We start from the raw sequence: 18,427 nt of genomic DNA on the forward strand, positions 1-18,427 counted from the left end.
CCCCCGTGCCCACCCACTGCAACTGCACCTTCCCTCCCTCCTGGCTTCCCTGCTGCGTTGCTCCCCTGCAGGGGCCAGTGAGTGGCCCTAGCTGTGTTCAGACGGCTCTGTGCCTCCTCCTCCCACCCCAGTTCCTCAGCCTTGGAGACAGACGGGTGTGCCGTGGGGCTGAACGGCACTCCAAGCTCGTGGGGCTGGGGGTCCGCATCTGCACCTGCCGCGTGGTTAGCACCCACTGAGCATCTGGGTCAATTTGCCATCGCCCCACCCCTCAGTGCCGTGGGCGGTTGCCTGATGAAACGCTGCACTTAATAGAAATCACTGTGGACGGAGGAGATAGACAGTGATGAGCTCAGGACCAGCCGGCAACCCCATGAGGTGGTAACGCCCACCGTGGTCACCCATGACTTCCTCTCGCCACTGCTCGGAGCTCCTGCAAAGCCACAGGCAACAAATGGACATTTCTGCTCCATACAAGAAGCTCCTATTGTGAATCTGTGACGTGGCTGCCGTTTTCTCTCGGCAAATATTGAGCAAACCCTGACTGTGCCAGGTGATGTGCTGGGTCCAAAAACCTTCCCAGAAGCAGCCCTGGCACTCACGGAGATCCAGCTAGGAAGTCCAGGAAAAGGTCACTGGGGAGAAAAACGACATCAAGCACAGTGGATGAACGTGCTGCCGTAGCTCCCCACGCCTCTCGTAGTGGATGTCACGCTTCCTGGTGCCCTCCCAGATGACCCCTCTTGGGCTACTACACACAGCTGCACCTGGCAAGAGCAAACAAGGATGATCTACTCACCAAGCCTGCAAGGCTGGTGTGCAGGACAGGCCAGCTACGCTTCCCAGGTGTGTGCAAAACCGGGCACGAGTCAGTCACCGGGAGGGTGAGGTGCTAGGGCAGTGTGGGGTGGAGGAGGAGGGAGGGGAGCTGAGTGTGGACTCTTTGTATTGGAGAGGAAGGGAGGGCCATGGTGCAGAGAAAGAACAGAGATTTCAAAGGAGCTACGGTGGAGACCCACAGAAGAGGAATGCTGAGGTTTTTCTGTCTGAAATGCTGAACAGACTCTGGTACATGCAGAACACCCCACCACGGCAAGCTGCAGGATTCTTCCGGGCTTTTAACAGTGGTCTTGTAAAAAAAATTAGCTGGGCATAGTGGTCCCAGCTACTCAGGAGGCAGAGAGGGGAGGATGGCTTGCGCCCAGGAGGTTGAGACTGCAGTGAGCCATGATCGCACCACTGCACTCCAGCCTGGGTGACAGAATGAGATCCTGTCTCAAAAAAAAAAAAAAAAAAAAAAAAAAAAAAAAAAAAAAAAAAAGACTGGAACATTCAAAACCTGTTGATGGGCCAGGTGTGGTGGCTCACACCTATAATTCCAGCACTTTGGAAGGCCAAGGCAGGCAGATCACCTGAGGTCAGGAGTTTGAGACCAGCCTGGTCAACATGGCGAAGCCCTGTCTCTACTAAACACACAAAAATTAGCCAGTTGTAGTGGTGCATGCCTGTAATCCCAGCTATGCGGGAGGCTGAGGCAGGAGAATTGCTTGAAACTAGGAGGCAATGAGCCAAGATTGTACCACTGCATCCAGCCTGGGTGCAGAGTGAGACTTTGTCTCAAAAAAACAAAACTAAACAAAAACCCCGTTGGTGTTTGTTGGCAAAGGCCCCCCTTCCTTTCACCACCACCAGCGCTGACCCCGTTGCCCCTCCAATCCCATCTCCCGCTGTCCCTGACAACATCTCTGCTGGCTGGTGCTTCCACCTATTCTGTCGTGGTGGCTGCTGTCACCAGGGTCCTTTCCACTGGTCATCCCTTTCTGCCTGCAACCGCCATTATCTTCACCTGACAATCAGAAAAACTCATCTTCAGGGCTGAAATGCCGCTTCCATAGGGGTGTCCCCAGCAAGTTTACGGCCCCAAAGCCCGTGCCTTCACCTCCCAGACACACAGCTTTTTATCTCCACCACCGTGTGACCCTCCTGGATTCCAGGCTCTGCAAGGGCAAGTCTGAGCCCACAGCCTCCTCCCTCTGTCCCCCATACTGAGCGTGGTGCCTGGCACACGGGAGAAACTCAGTGGATGTTGTCGGATGAATGAGGGACTTTTCTTCTTTTGTGCTTGCATGGCTGGCAAAGCCCCTTCTCATGGACATGAGAAGACATGTCTTCTCCAGACATATTTATCTTTCGACATCTTTATGTGCAGGTCTTACCTTGAAACTCATGGTATCTGTTTCCGGGGACTGCAGATCTCTGCCATGATGAGATGATGGCGATGGCAATGATGATAGCGATTTTATTTTATTTTACTGTTTATTTATTTATTGAGATGGAGTCTCACTCTGTCGCCCAGGCTGGAGTGCAGTGACGCGATCTCGGCTCACTGCAACCTTCACCTCCTGGGTTCAAGCAATTCTCTAACCTCCACCTCCCAAGTAGCTGGGACTACATTCGCATGCCACCTCGCCCAGCTAATTTTTGTATTTTTAGTAGAGACGGGGTTTCACCATGTTGCCCAGGCTGGTCTCAAACGTCTGACCTCAAGTGACTGCTCACCTCAGCCTCCCAAAGTGCTGGGATTCGTAAGCCACCGCGCCTGGGTGATGATAGTAATTTTAATAATAACAATAACACCAGTCATAATAAAAGTAAGTGGCTATCATTATTTGAGCTCTCACTGCATGCCAGGGACTATTAGGGAGGTACTTTGTAAGCATCACAGTACTCAGTCCTTGCCATGGGCCCCTAAAGTAGGCATCATTATCCTTTTACAAACATCTAGTCTGGGCCACAGACCTATAAAACAACTTGCAAAGCCCCACCGTGTGAAGCCATGATTGGAGCCCACGTTTGCCTAGCTTTCAAACGAGTGCCAATATGTGATGGTCTCAGAGGCTAACTTCCAGGGAGCAGTCTAGGTTCTGTCGTCACGGAGTTCTGTGGGCAGGGGCTTGCAGTGGCTGCGGCCCCTGCCTACCTGGGGAGGTGGCACACAGAAGCCCTCAGCCATCACCCTTTACAGCTTGGGAACCTGCATCACCTCCCAGAATGGCACCGGAAGCAGGCTGGTCCCTTGCAGCATTGTGTTATTTGAAGTTACAAGTAATTAGAACATCTCAAACTTCTCTTGTACTAATTTTAAGCCTACGAACAACCCATGCCTGCCAAAAGCCTGCTTATCTTGGTAAAAGCCCGGAACTACAAATAGATGGCTATTAACAGCATCTGTTGTAATAGCAGAGACAATATTCTCTGGGGCCAGCACGTCACAGCCTGGAGCCGGCCCCAAACGTCATCTGTTATTATGTTTGCAGGGTCTGGCACGCGCAGAGGCAATCATTCAATTATATCTCCATAAGCCGGTTCTGACGCACCTGCTTGCACAGGATGCTGAGGCAACAGTGGCCATTGCTGCCCGGTGGACCAGCCCTGCTGATAGCAGAGTCTGGGGGATGAGGGCCGGCAGCTTAAAGACCCCTTTTTGTGAATGGGGCTTGCCTTTTTTTTTTTTTTAATTAAGGAGAATACCCTGACATTGTATTGTCATTATAAAAAGTCACTGTAGGCTGGGCACAGTGGCTCATGCTTGTAATCCCAGTACTTTGGGAGGCTGAGGCGGCAGATCACTTGAGGTCAAGAGTTCAAGACCTCTTGACTCTTGGCCAACACGGTGAAATCCCATCTCTACTAAAAATACAAAAATTAGCTGGACATGCTGGTGGGTGCCCATAATCCCAGCTACTCGGGAGGCAGAGGTGAGAGAATCCCTTAAACTCAGGAGGCGGAGGTTGCAGTGAGCCAAGATCGAGCCATTGCACTCCAGCCTAGGTGACAGAGCGAGGCTCATCTCAGAAAAAACAAAAACAAAACCAAAAATTAGCTGGGTTTGGTAACACGCGTCTGTAGTCCCAGGAACTCAGGAGGCTGAGGCAGGAGAATCACTGGAACCTGGGAGGCAGAGGTTGCAGTGAGCTGAGAGCACACCACTGCACTCCAGCCTGGATGACAGAGTGAGACTCCACCTAAAAAATAAAGGTCACTTTGAGATTATTTTATCCAGGTCTGCAGCCTTAAATTGGGTCCCTAAGTTTACTGGCAAGGCAAGTAGCAGAGTTTGGCCTGAGCCCTGCTCCAAAAGCTGAGGTCTTGGACCATCAGACCTGGGGGAGGTTGCCGGCTAAACTGGGGCAGGTGACCGAACCTCTCTGCGTCTCAATTTCCTCATCTCAAAGTTGGGCTCACAGGACCTGCTCTGTAGGGCCGTTGTGAGGAGTTCATCCTGGTGGGAACATAAAGTTACCTCACAATGCCCAGCAGGAACAGGTGCCCAGTGAACACCAGCTCCTCTGCCGTACTCCTGGCGTGCACCAAGCCTTCCCCATCACGACAACGACATGAGCTCATGGACAGGATGCGTGGTGCCCGGGACACGCCAGAACCTGGCCAGCGAGAGCCTTTGCCCCTTAATCCGCTGTTTCACCCCATGAAGGCTTCAGTGACTTCCGGTTGGTTGTTTTTGTTCGATTATTTGTTTTAGAGTGCTTCCTTTACTTCAAGCACTGTGCTAAGGACTTCATATTTCCCATGTGACTTAATGGTAACAACAGTCCTATGGTGGGGGTTAAAGGATAATCCCCACTTTACAGATGGGGAAACTGAGGCTAGGAGGGGTGCAAAAGCTGGACCTAGAGCACACAGTTTGGGAGCGGTGGCCCCAGCCCCTGAACGTGCGTCCGACTCCAGACCCCACTCCTGACCCCATGCTGTGTTGTCTACAGGAAGAGCAACGAAACACGGCTTTCCAGTTTTTCAAGAAAGACGCTTGGCATTTTGCTGGTGGGCGGTCTTCGCCGGGCAGGTCTAATTTTGGAATTTACAGTGGGATTTAAAATGTGCAGTGAGATTCTGTGTTTCACCTTGAAAGCGGCTCAAAGTGTATGAATCCCACACTAGACTGATGCTGAAGAGGCTCCTGTGGAATCCATGCGCACTGTACTTTCAATGAAAAGGCCAAGCTTTTCCTTCCGCCTCTGTGTCTTCCTGAAATGCGCGCGCCCCGCGAGGGCCACGTGGCCAGGCGCCGGGTGTCTCTCCACCGACCTGCCACCAGGGGCCGCTCCAGCCCAGCCCGAGTTTTCCATCGGCCCCTGCACCTGCCGTTCCCGAAAACGCAGCGGCCCAGCCTGCCTTTGCGGTTACCCTCTTAGAAGAACGAACGTTTGGCTTCCCTCCTTATTTGCGTATCACAGAGCCAGTGAGACACAGTAGCCTCTTCGGGTTTTCCCCTGAGCGTGCTTGGTCCCCAGCCCAGGGTGGTCGCCGTTTCAAGCAAGTCCCTTGTTCAGGTACAGGCGTGCAGATGCCCCGAGCCAGCCTGAGGAGGCGCCGCGTGTTCCGAGGGCTTCGTGGTTCCCCTCAGGGGCAGATTGGAAAGGGCTGACTTCTCTTACTCCCATGGGTAGAGAGGCGGGGGATCCAGCCCATCAGGCTGCTGCAGTAAAGAATCCTGGGACAGGTTGGGCACAGTGGCTCACGCCTGTAATCCCAGCACTTTGTGAAGCCAAGGTGGGTGGATAATGAGGTCAAGAGATCAAGACCATCCTGGGCAATATGGTGAAACCCCGTCTCTACTAAAAATACAAAAAAAAAAAAAAAAAAAATAGCCGGGTGTGGTGGTGTGCGCCTGTAATCCCAGCTACTTGGGAGGCTGAGGCAGGAGAATCACTTGACCCAGGAGGCGGAGGTTGCAGTGAACCAAGATCATACCACTGCACTCCAGCCTGGGCGACAGAGTAAGACTCCGTCTCAAAAAAAATAAAAGACTTCTGGAACAGCTCGGGGTCAGGAAGGGTGAGGAGCTCCAGCCCTGCTGGGAAGGTGGCCTTGGGAAAGTCTTCTAGCCTCAGAGTTAGCATAGCACCTTACCCTGCAGAGGCTCAGGGCTCACAAGTCCCTTCTGGACCCAGCAGCTCCCGTTCCTGGCCCTCGTTAGTTAACCACAGTCTGGAGGGTGACTTTTCTACTAGGTTTTGTGGGTGGAGGTCCGGCAGGCATCCAGCTGTCAGTGGACTTACGCAGTTGGCATTGCTCTCTTTGGGACCCTATTTATGTGCCTATGTAGAACCCTAGGGTGCTTGAGCTGGGACCAAGAGAAATGTGTAGTAACTCACTTTACACAAATGAAGCTGCAGAGCCCCCCAAATGGTGTGCAACGCACAATCACCACCACCGCCATCATCAGACATTTTACAAAATGCTTCCTGCCTTGTCTCTATTCATCCTGCCCGCTCTTCTCATTTGACAGGTAGAGAGGCTTAGGCTCAGAGAGGCTAAGGTACTTGCCCAGGGTCACAGAGCAAGTTAGAAGCAGAGCTAAGTTGCAAATCCAGGTCTTTAACTATTTCTATGTTCCGTGGACTTTCCTAGAAATCCCCAGCGGTTCCCAAACTGCTGTGGGAAAGGCTAGATTCCACTGCAACACACAGAGCTGCTTACCAATCGAGTGATTCAATGAATAAATCAATGAACTGACTAATCCCATTCGTTCCTGTATTCATTCATCCCGTGAGGGTTCATTGAGTGCCTTCAATGACCCTTTCCTGCACTAAGTCAAGTTGATACAGTGATGGTCCAGATGGAAACAGCCTCTTTTTTTTTTTTTTTTTTTTTTTTTTTTTTTTTTTTTTTTTTTTTTGAGGCGGAGTCTTGCTCTGCCGCCCAGGCTGGAGTGCAGTGGCCGGCTCTCAGCTCACTGCAAGCTCCGCCTCCCGGGTTCACGCCATTCTCCTGTCTCAGCCTCCCGAGTAGCTGGGACTACAGGCGCCCGCCTCGTCGCCCGGCTAGTTTTTTGTATTTTTTAGTAGAGACGGGGTTTCACCGTGTTAGCCAGGATGGTCTCGATCTCCTGACCTCATGATCCGCCCGTCTCGGCCTCCCAAAGTGCTGGGATTACAGGCTTGAGCCACCGCGCCCGGCCCAACAGCCTCTTTTTTTGTTTGTTTTTGCTTTTGTTTTGAGACGGAGTTTCACTCTTGTTGCCCAGGTTAGAATGCAGTAGCATGATCTCAGCTCACTGCAACCTCCGCCTCCCAGGTTCAAGCAATTCTCCTGCCTCAACCTCCCAAGTAGCTAGGATTACAGACACCTGCCACCATGCCTGGCTAATTTTTTGTATTTTTAGTAGAGATGGGGTTTCACCATGTTGGTCAGGCTGGTCTTGAACTCCTGACCTTGGGTGATCTGCCCACCTTGGCCTCCCAAAGTGCTGGGATTACTGGCATGAACCACCATGCCCAGCCTAGAAACACCTTCTGTCCTAAGAGTGCAACTGGGTAGGACTTAACTCAGAGTCTTACAAATGGCATCTACCAGGTTGGGTCCAGTCTAATTTGTCCATGAAGCATCCAACATCCCTGCCTTCTAGGCATTTCTATTCTAGAAGAGATGATACAGACATGCATGAATTTCCATACAGTAAACTCATCATGAGTGAACCCATCCCAAGAGCAAGAGGCAGACCCCCTGGCAGGCTCCACCCTCAGCCACCAATCAATGTACTTTGGTGCCCCTGGGGCTAGTCAGCTACAAACCCCCTTTCCACCTCGGACACAGGCTGAGGCAGAAGCGAGCACAGAGCTCACCGTGCTTGCATTTTGTGGTTCTGTAAATTCCTTAGATTGTGTTTTGGAGGCCAGGCACAGTGGCTCACACCTGTAATCCCAGCACTTTGGGAGGCTGAGACAGGCTGATCACCTGAGATCAGGAGTTTAAGATGAGCCTGGCCAAGAGGGGGAAACCCCATCTCTACTAAAAATACAAAAAAGGGGCCTGGCGCGGTGGCTCAAGCCTGTAATCCCAGCACTTTGGGAGGCCAAGACCAGCGGATCACGAGGTCAGGAGATCGAGATCATCCTGGCTAACACGGTGAAACCCCGTCTCTACTAAAAAAATACAAAAAAAACTAGCCGGGCGAGGTGGTGGGCGCCTGTAGTTCCAGCTACTCGGGAGGCTGAGGCAGGAGAATGGCGTGAACCTGGGAGGCGGAGCTTGCAGTGAGCTGAGATCCGGCCACTGCACTCCAGCCTGGGCGACAGAGTGAGACTCTGTCTCAAAAAAAAAAAAAAAAATACAAATACAAAAAAGGAAAAGAAAAAAAAGCCAGGCTTGGTGGCAGGTGCCTTAATCCCAGCTACTCTGGAGGCTGAGGCAGGAGAATCTCTTGAACCCAGGAGGCAGAGGTTGTAGGGAGCCGAGATCGGACTCCTGCACTCCAGCCTGGGCAACAGAGCAAGACTCGGTCTCAAAAAAAAAAAAAAAAAAGATTGTGTTTTGTACTTTGAAGGACAAAGTGGAAAAGGCGTGGGTTTTGGTGTCAAACCTGGATTTGAATCCTGGTTCCCACTGGCATACCTCAGGCACCGCTGGCAACCTGCTTAACCTCTCCCTGGAAATTAAAATAGAACAGAAAACCACAAAGGCCGATTGACTCTTATACTCTTCCCTCTCAAAGGAAAAAAAAACTCATCTCTCTTGTAATTTCAAAGCCAGAAAATCACCATGAAACTCTTGCAATGTGACCCAGCGGGGAGGTTTTCCTCATGCCTCGGCTTCCCCACCTCTCCCTCTCATTCACAGCACTGTGGGCCACCATAGAACAAGACCTGATTGTTAGCAACAAAGTGTTTTTTTGTTTTGTTTTTGAGATAGAGTCTCACTCTATCGCCCAGGCTGGAGTGCATTGGTGCGATCTCGGCTCACTGCAACCTCCACCTCCCGGGTTCAAGCGATTCTCCTGCCTCAGCCTCCCAAGTAGCTTGGATTACAGGCAACCACCACCACACCTGGCTAATTTTTTGTATTTTTAGTAGCGATGAGGTTTTACCATGTTGGCCAGGCTGGTTTCGAACACCTGACCTCAAGTGATATGTCCACCTTGGCCTCCCAAAGTGCTAGGATTACAGGTGTGAACCACTGCGGCTGGCCTAACAAAGTGATTTTGTGTGCTTATTGTGGGAAGGACTCTTTCTGTGTCTTTAAACAAATTGAGATGTAATTCATCTGTGCATATTTAAGCAGCTTAGAAGACTTGCTCATAATGGTAGAATTCTAAAGCTAGGTGTGACTCCGAGGTTGCTCCAGACCAACACTGAGATTTTGAGTGAAGAGGGGCAGTGAGCAACTCTGTGGCTTGGTCCACCACTTGCCTAGCCCCTGACTGGACCAGAGCCGAATCCATTTTCCATTTCCAGTTTACACCTTGATGCCTCCAACTATGAGTACTTTTTTTGTTTGTTTGTTTGAGACTGAGTCTCACTCTGTTGTCCAGGCTGGAGTGCAGTGGCGCGTTCTCAACTCACTGCAACCTCCACCTCCCAGGTTCAAGTGATTCTCCTGCCTCAGCCTCCTGAGTGGCTGGGATTGCAGGCGTACACCACCACGCCCAGCTAATTTTTGTATTTTTAGTAGAGACAAGGTTTCACCACATTGGCCAGGCTGGTCTCGAACTCATGACCTCAAGTGATCCACCCGCCTAGACCTCTCAAAGTGCTGGGATTACAGGTGTGAGCCACCGCATCCAGCCCAACTATACATACTTTTGGTGTCGGGAAACCACCAGGAGTCAGCAGTGTCAAGCTCCCCAGGGCATTCATCGCGCGCCCAGTGCTTTCCTGGCTTTTGCCACAGCAGGAGGTGACATGAGCAAGGCAGGTGACACGAGGCTCCTCCACAGCTATGGGAGGCACTCGGGCCACCCCGAATTTGTGACCAGTGCTCTAGCTCTGCCAGTGCCTTCCAGCCTTGCCCAGCCATCCCGGGAGCATACTGTGCTCCTTTCAGTGAAAACAACGTGTGGAACAGGTACCACATTTGATGCAGTTGTTGATGGAAATCTGTTAGTGACAAAGTGCTTAGGCACAGGAGAAGCCACCCACATCAGAACCCCCCGGGGGAGCTCACTAAAAGGCAGACTCCCAGCACTACTCGGACCTGGGAACGGCAGCCATGACTCTGCAGGGCAGAGCCAGAGGCCTCGGTGAGCAATGCTCATGGCTGAGTCCCTCATGTCAGGTGAACCAAGCTCCTGGGAGGCCACACCTGGCACTGTGCCATGGAGAAGGGCACCCCGAGGCCTGCAGGTGGAGAGCGCTGACTCCAAGGTCAGTGTTCAGGGTGACTAAGGAAGGAAGGAGTGTTCCAATAAAAGCTGGCCCTGTGGTGGGCCTAGATTAAGCAGGGACTGCCAGAGATCAGGACTGACGCTAGCCAGAGTCTGCTTATTTAAAAACCTTCTCACGCAGGTGCAGTGGTTCACACCTGTAATCCCGGTACTTTGGGAGGCAGAGGCGGGTGGATCACCTGAGGCCAGGAGTTCGAGACCAGCCTGGCTAACATGGTGAAACCCCGTCTCTACTTAAAATACAAAAATTAGCTGGGCATGGTGCCACATGCCTATAATCCCAGCTACTTGGGAGGCTGGGGCAGGAGAATCACTGGAACCTGGAGGTAGAGGTTGCAGTGAGCCAAGATCATGCCACTGCACTCCAGCCTGGGCGATAGAGTGAGATTCTGTCTCAAAATAAAATAAAACAAAACAAAAACATTGCTCATTGTGTGTTATTTTATAACATTATTTGGTGATAGGATTTAAGCTGCTTTTAAAAAATACTTGGAAGACATCTTTTTTTTTTTTTAGTTGAAATCAGGAAATCTTATAGGACAGGCAGGCATCTCAGAAACATTCTTTACCGATTTCTGTCTGCAAGGAGTTGAGGCCCCCACCAGCACCCAGTGGCAGCACTGGGACCCTGCCCTCATTCGGCATTTACTGTGAACCTCTGGGCAGGCGCTGGGCTGGTGGTGGGGCAGAGCGAATGGGACAGACAGAGCCCACCTTTCACGGAGCCCACCTTGGCTTGTCACGTCAACCATATAGCAACCCCTTGTGAGTGAGCTTATACAACCCTAGCGTAGACAATGCCTCAGGTAACACCACAGCTTGACAAACAGACAAAATGACACACATGTCTTGCTGCCTTTATTTCCAGGAATTAGTGGTGGGCCCTTGGAAAACCACTACAGACTGAAGCAATTTCACTTCCACTGGGGAGCAGTGAACGAGGGGGGCTCGGAGCACACAGTGGATGGCCACGCGTACCCCGCCGAGGTTTGTAGACGTGGCCTAACGGCACGTATCTATACACTTTCTATGTCTCTGGCTGTATGGTGGGGGGTGAACAAGCCATGCCTGCTGCTCAGATGTGAAGGGTCTTCTGGGACCTGGGACTGTCAGTACTCATACCAGAACAGTCGGCCACCCCACCCATTTACTCACACCCTGCTCTTATGAAGAAGGCACTGTAAGCACTCTCATTCAACGGAAGAAGAGACTGAGGTTCTGAATGGTTATGGAACTTGCCGAAGTCAGACAGCTGGGATCAAGGTCAGAGCCTCAGCTCTTTGCCGTGCTTCACTCAGCTGTGTGCTTGCAGCTGTAGGGACTAGCAGATCCACAAGGCCCTCTGCTGAGAAGCTGAACATCTTTGCACATCTTTGCAGTAAAGATCATCTTCTTTTGTTTGTTTGTTTGTTTGTTTGTTTTGAAACAGGGTTCACTCTGTCACCCAGGCTGGAGTGCATTGGTGCCATCTTGGCTCACCATAACTTCCGTCTCCCAGGCTCAAGCCATTCTCCTGCCTCAGCCTCCCGAGTAGCTGGGATTACAGGTGGTTGCCACCAGGCCCTACTAATTTTTGTATTTTTAGCAGAGATGGGGTTTCGCCATGTTGGCCAGGCTGGTCTCAAACTCCTGACCTCAAGTGATCCACCTGCCTCAGCCTCCCAAGGTGCTGGGATTATAGGCGTGAGCCACGGCACTGGCCGAGATCATCTTCTTAAAACAGTCTTATTTTCAACATTCCAAAGTGGGAGTCAGTAGAGAAAATGAGTGTGGATCAATGTTGGGAATTGGTTTTTGTAGTTTTTTTGGGTGATAAAAACCACCATTTTGGTGATGCCTTATAGATTTCCCCAAATATTTTATTATGAAATTTTTGCAACATACAAAAAAATGAAAAGAAATGAACGAGAAGAATCCACGCGTTTGACGTCTCAATCCTGTGGCGACCATTTCTGCCATGTTTACTTTATCACACCTCTGCTCACCCGCCCACCTGACTTTTGACGCTTTTTCAAGTTGAGGACTCTTTCTGTTTTTCGAACTTGTTGTTATGAAAGTAACACTGCAGCCGGGCGCGGTGGCTCGCACCTGTCATCCCAGCACTTTGGGAGGCCGAGACGGGCGGATCACGAGGTCAGGAGATCGAGACCATCCTGGCTAACACAGTGAAACCCTGTCTCTACTAAAAAATACAAAAAACTAGCCGGGCGAGGTGGCGGCGCCTGTAGTCCCAGCACTTTGGGAGGCCGAGACGGGCGGATCATGAGGTCAGGAGATCGAGACCATCCTGGCTAACACGGTGAAACCCCGTCTCTACTAAAAAATACAAAAAACTAGCCGGGCGACGAGGCGGGCGCCTGTAGTCCCAGCTACTCAGGAGGCTGAGGCAGGAGAATGGCGTAAACCCGGGAGGCGGAGCTTGCAGTGAGCTGAGATCCGGCCACTGCACTCCAGCCCGGGCGACAGAGCAAGACTCCATCTCAAAAAAAAAAAAAAAAAAGAAAGTAACACTGCAGTTAATATGGAACTAGAGTCCACCCAAACCAGAAAATGAAAATTGCTTTTAACCACACACCCAGAGGTGACCTTGGGCCGTTTTTTAAATAGGGAGTGATATCTATTATCATAATTGTACACATATTTATATATAGCTCCAAGAATGAGCGCAACAATGGCTTCCGTGTGTTTCTCTTCATTTAACAACATGCCTTTTATTTTAGTATGTGTCTATCTGCAACTTTGTTTTTGATGAACAGATATTTTATTTATTTATTTATTTATTTATTTATTTATTTATTTATTTATTTTTGAGACTGAGTCTCACTCTGTCACCCAAGCTGGAGTACTGTGGTGTGATCTCAGCTCACTACAACGTCTGCCGCCCAGGTTCAAGTGATTCTCCTGCCTCAGCTTCCCGAGTAGCTGGGATTACAGGCGCCTGCCACCGTGCCCGGCTAATTTTTGTAGTTTTAGTAGAGATTGGGTTTCACCATCTTGGCCAGGCTGGCCTTGAACTCCTGACCTCATGATCCACCTGCCTTGGCATCCCAAAGTGCTGGAATTACAGGTGTGAACCACCGCACCAGGCCGATGAGCAGATATTTTAAAGGAGGAAGGTTGTTGCAATGTATTCCTAGAGAAAGGAGACCAGTAAGCTTGGGCCCCCAGGGACCTCCCTGACTCGGGCTGAGCAAGGGCTGGGGCCCCCATCCTGGCTGAGTGTCTGGCCCATGCTGCAGTGTGTGGTTTCCTGGGGGGGAGGGGGGAGGGGGAGGGGGAGGGGGGTCTACGGTGGGGCCTCAGGTGTGGCATTCCAGGGGAGCCACAGGTGGCAGGAAGAGCCCACACCCACCTTCACTGGCCCAGATGCATCTGGAAGCACGTGAACCTGCTGGCATCGAGGTGCTGTGTGGTTCTCACTGGCCCCAATGCCCTCCACGGGGCCCCTGGTCCCAGAGCCCCAGCAGTGTGGTGAATGGTGGACAAGAAGCCCAACGGCTTGCTGTGCCCCATCCTGGTGGACTTGGGGCTTGGAGCACCCATTATAAAAGGCTGCCCCACATCCCCTGTGCTTATAAGGAAACATGGACAGGTGCCCAGGCCCCTTCTAGGCAAGACCACGCTCTCACCACAGGAACGCCCAGCCGGGGAACCGGACCCAGATCACAGTTCTGCCTCTTGCTTGCCAGCAACTCAGAAAGCCCCTTCCCCAGCCTGTGCTGACCCCGATTTAAATCCCTGTCACCTGGCCAATTTTGACACAGAGACTAGAACACGATTCCAGATCCATGTTTCCACCACAGGAAAACCAAAGGCAGAGTGTCAAATGCAGACATGGATGAGGGTCAAGGTCGAGTGCCTTGACATCAGGAAGATGCAATATTTGGGACATATTTGCACTACAAAGTTATTCACTGCTTATCTGAAATTCAAACTTAACTGGAGGCCTCTGGTTTTGTTTTTTTGTTTTCCAAGACGGAGTCTCACTCTGTTGCCCAGGCTGGAGTGCAGTGGTGTCATCTCAGCTCACTGCAACCTCCGCCCCTCAGGTTCAAGTGATTCTCCTACCTCAGCCCCCTGAGTAGCTGGGATTACAGGCACCTACCACCATGCCCAGCTAATCTTTGTTTTTGTTTTGTTTTGTTTTGTTTTTTTTGAGATGGAGTCTCGCTCTATCGCCCAGGCTGGTGTGCATTGGCGCGATCTCGGCTCACTGCAAGCTCCACCTCCCGGGTTCATGCCATTCTCCTGCCTCAGCCTCCCAAGTAACTGGGACTACAGGCATCTGCCACCATGCCTAGCTCTCTCTCTTTCTATATATATATATATATATACACACACACACACACACACACACACACACATATATATATAGTATTTTAGTAGAAATGGGGTTTCACCATGTTAGCCAGGATGGTCTCAATCTCCTGACCTTGTGATCCGCCCACCTCGGCCTCCCAAAGTGCTGGGATTACAGGCATGAGCCACCGTGCCTGGCCTAATCTTTATATTTTTAGTGGAGACGGGGTTTCACCATGTTGGCCAGGCTGGTCTCGAACTCCTGACCTCGTAATCCTCCCACCTCGGCCTCCTAAAGTGCTGGGATTACAGGCGTGAGCCACCGCGCCCGGCCCTTTCATTATGATTAAGTGGGCACATAGGGCAGCCATTCAGAAAGGGAAGGGACCGTCTTACTTCTTGCTGATCGATTTAAGTTCTCTTTCCACTGTGTTTCAGCTGCATTTGGTTCACTGGAATTCTGTGAAATACCGAAATTACAAGGAAGCTGTCGTGGGAGAGAACGGCTTGGCTGTGATAGGTGTGTTTTTAAAGGTAATCGTTTGCTGTGGTGTAGTTCTCCTAATGAAAACAGTGGTGATCCATCATTAGGATTGCTTTTTTTTTTTTTTGAGAGAGAGAGAATCTCGCTGCGTCACACAGTCTAGAGCGTAGTGGCACGGTCTCGGCTCATTGCAACCTCCACCTCCTGGGTTCAAGTGATTCTCCTGCCTCAGCCTCCCCAGTAGCTGGGACTACAGGAGTGCGCCACCACACCCAGCTAATTTTTGTATATTCAATAGAGACAGGGTTTCACCATACTGGGGAGGCTGGTCTCGAACTCTTGACCTTAGATGATCTGCCCACCTCGACCTCCCAAAGTGCTAGGATCACAGGTGTGAGCCACCATGCCTGGCCAAGGATTGCTTTTAAATTGTGGTATATTTACAGTGGATTGAGCTTCCCCCACATCCACTGCCTTTTCAGCTAACACCTCTTGTGTCTGCCACACAGCTCGGGGTCCATCATCAGACGCTGCAGAGCCTGGTGGACATCTTGCCGAAAATAAAACATAAGGTAAGCTGCATATCTGAAATCAGCAGGCCAGGCGCGGTGGCTCACGCCTGTAATCCCAACACTTTGGGAGGCTGAGGCGGGTGGATCACTTGAGGTCGGGAGTTTGAGACCAACCTGACCAACATGGAGAAACCCTGTCTCCACTAAAAATACTAAATTAGCCAGGCGTGGTGGCGCATGCCTGCAATCCCAGCTACTCAGGAGGCTGAGGTAGCAGAATCGTTTGAATCCGGAGGTGGAGGTTGCAGTGAGCTGAGATCGCGCCATTGCACTCCAGCCTGGGCAACAAGAGTGAAACCCCGTCTCAAAAAAAAAAGAAAAAAAAAGAAAGAAATCAGCATCATGTGACAAGCAAAATTGTTTAGTGCAGTGATTCATTTACAAGGAAAAAGAAATGGCGCAGTGGAAAGAGCCCCGCCGAGGGGCCGTGATTCCAGTTCTGGAAACATGATTCCACGGGGCTGATGCTCGTGTGTCAACAGCTGGCTCTCTCTGACTTCGAATGCATCACCACTGCTCTGGGACCCTGTTTCCGTCTTCAAAAAATAAGGGTGTTGGGCTCGATAGAAGTTCCCAAAATTCAGCCATGCAGGCAGGATACTGAAAACGTTTGACATATCTACCTGCCGATGGGACTACTCTCTACTGAATATTTTTCTTTCTTTCTTTCTCTTTCTTTCTTTCTTTCTTTCTTTCTTTCTTTCTTTCTTTCTTTCTTTCTTTCTTTCTTTCTTTCTTTCTTTCTTTCTTTCTCTCTTTCTCTCTTTCTCTCTTTCTCTCTTTCTCTTTCTCTCTCTCTCTCTCTCTCTCTCTCTCTCTTTCAGGAGTCTCCCTCTGTTACCCAGACTGGAGTGCAGTGGTGTGAGCTTGGCTGACTGCAACCTCTGCCTCCCAGTTTCAAGCAATTCTGTCTCAGCCTCGCACGTAGCTGGGACTACAGGCGTGTGCCACCACACCTGACTACTTTTTGTATTTTTTAGCAGAGATGGGGTTTCACCATGTTGGCCAGGCTGATCTCAAACTGCTGACCTCAGATAATCCACCTGCCTTGGCCTCCCAAAGTGCTGGGATTATAGGCGTGAACCACTGTGCCCGGCCTATCTATTTAATATTTTTCTTTCTTTCTTTCTTCCTTTCTTTTTTTCTTTTTTCTTTTGAGATGGAGTCTTACTCTGTCACCCAGGCTGGAGTGCAGTGGCGTGATCTCAGCTCACTACAACCTCCACCTCCCGGGTTCAAGCAGTTCTCTGCCTCAGCCTCCCGAGTAGCTGGGATTACAGGTGCCTACCATCACATCCAGCTAAGTTTTGTATTTTGAGTAGAGACGGGGTTTCACCATCTTGGCCAGGCTGGTCTTGAACTCCTGACCTCATGATCCACCCACCTCGGCCTCCCAAAGTGCTGGGATTACAGGCTTGAGCCACCGCACCCGGTCCTATATTTTTCTTTAAATTGATTAGCTCGAAAATTTTTTAGCCTTGTTCTGGGTAATGATATTCACTAATGATAAAATTTGTTGTAAAACATATTGGAACAAATCTCTAAGTGGTCACATGCGAATGCTGACCCGTGTACCACCCAGGCTCTCCTTGGGAAGGAACTTAAAACAGTCCTTATCCCACTCCAAGCCCAAGGGCAGAGAGAAACCTGCCCAAACCAGAGCTCTCCGTCCATCTCTCCATATGCTTCCCGGCATCCAGCACAGCTCGAAAAGATGGCTGGGACAAGAGTGTTGCGTTTCTCCAAGATCTGCTGAGAAAAGGCTTTGAGGGAGAAGGGGAAATTCCAAAGAAACGTAGTTTATTTATTCAGCAGCAAACAAAAGAATTCCAGGGCAGAGGGAGTCAACGCAAGCCTCAGATGTGCGGACGGATGAGGCCTCAACCTGTGTTAACAATGGTGCGGGCTGGTCCAGTTGGAGCTGGGGCCAGCCCTTCCTCGCGGTTCAAGGAGGCTTTTGATCTGTGCGTGGCCTTCGCCTTGATGCTGGCTTTGGGGCGGCCTCCTGGGACTGGGACAAGATCACCCCCTGCCGCCCCATCTGCCTGCTCAGGAACTCCACAAGGCCACGGCTCTGAGAGCTCTGACGCCCCATCCTCTTCCTCTGCGCGGCTCCACAGCCGGAGGAAACCTGGTGAGGGGATGTTTTCCCAGCCAGCAGCCACCTCCCACTCCAGGTGGTCCCACCTCTTGATGGGAAAGAAAAGAGTTGGCTGTGAAGGACCCTTTACCCAAGGGCTGTGTTCCTCCCGGGGAAGGTTCTGGAGCATTTCTTCCCCATGGGGTAAGTCGGAATTTTTTAGGCAAACCGCAGGGGAGGAATGATGTCAGGGACAGGGGAGGAAGTGCCACTGGGGACTCAGCTCTGGTCCTGATGCTGATCTCTGGGCTCATCTCCTCAGCTGAAAATAAAGAGTTAGACTGTTTATTTTATTTTATTTTTTTAGATGGAGTCTCTCTCTGTCGCCTAGGCTAGAGTGCAATGGCGCAATCTCGGCTCACTGCAACCTCCGCCCTCCCAGTTCAAGCGATTCTCCTACCTCAATCTCCCGAGTAGCTGGAAGTACCAGTGCCCACCACCATGTGCCTAATTTTTGTATTTTTAGTAGAGACGGGGTTTCACCATGTTGGACAGGTTGGTCTTGAACTCCTGACCTCAAGTGAGTTGCCTGCCTTGGCCTCCCAAATTGCTGGGATTACAGGCATGAACCACCGCACCTGGCCGAGTTAGACCCTTGATAAATTAAAAGACCTTAAGAGGCTGGGTGCCGTGGCTCACGCCTGTAATCCCAACGCTTTGGGAGGCCAAGGCAGGCAGACCACCTTAGGTCAGGAGTTCCAGAGCAGCCTGGCCAACTTGGTGAAAGCCCATCTCTACTAAAAATACAAAAA

The 18,427-nt window shown here is 50.9% G+C and overlaps 1 protein-coding gene across 1 annotated transcript in view; it reads left to right on the top strand.

Moving 5' to 3' along the window:
* Window positions 1–18,427, top strand: part of CA5A (carbonic anhydrase 5A) — a 51,481-nt gene that overhangs the window by 20,973 nt on the left and 12,081 nt on the right. The window contains exons 3-5 of the mRNA XM_010355580.2: window positions 11,049–11,167; window positions 14,918–15,013; window positions 15,473–15,535. Of these exons, the coding sequence (XP_010353882.2) occupies window positions 11,049–11,167; window positions 14,918–15,013; window positions 15,473–15,535 (278 nt within the window). The remainder of the gene's footprint in view (window positions 1–11,048; window positions 11,168–14,917; window positions 15,014–15,472; window positions 15,536–18,427) is intronic.

Source organism: Rhinopithecus roxellana, chromosome 20, assembly GCF_007565055.1.
Source record: "Rhinopithecus roxellana isolate Shanxi Qingling chromosome 20, ASM756505v1, whole genome shotgun sequence".
Classification (NCBI taxonomy): domain Eukaryota; kingdom Metazoa; phylum Chordata; class Mammalia; order Primates; family Cercopithecidae; genus Rhinopithecus; species Rhinopithecus roxellana.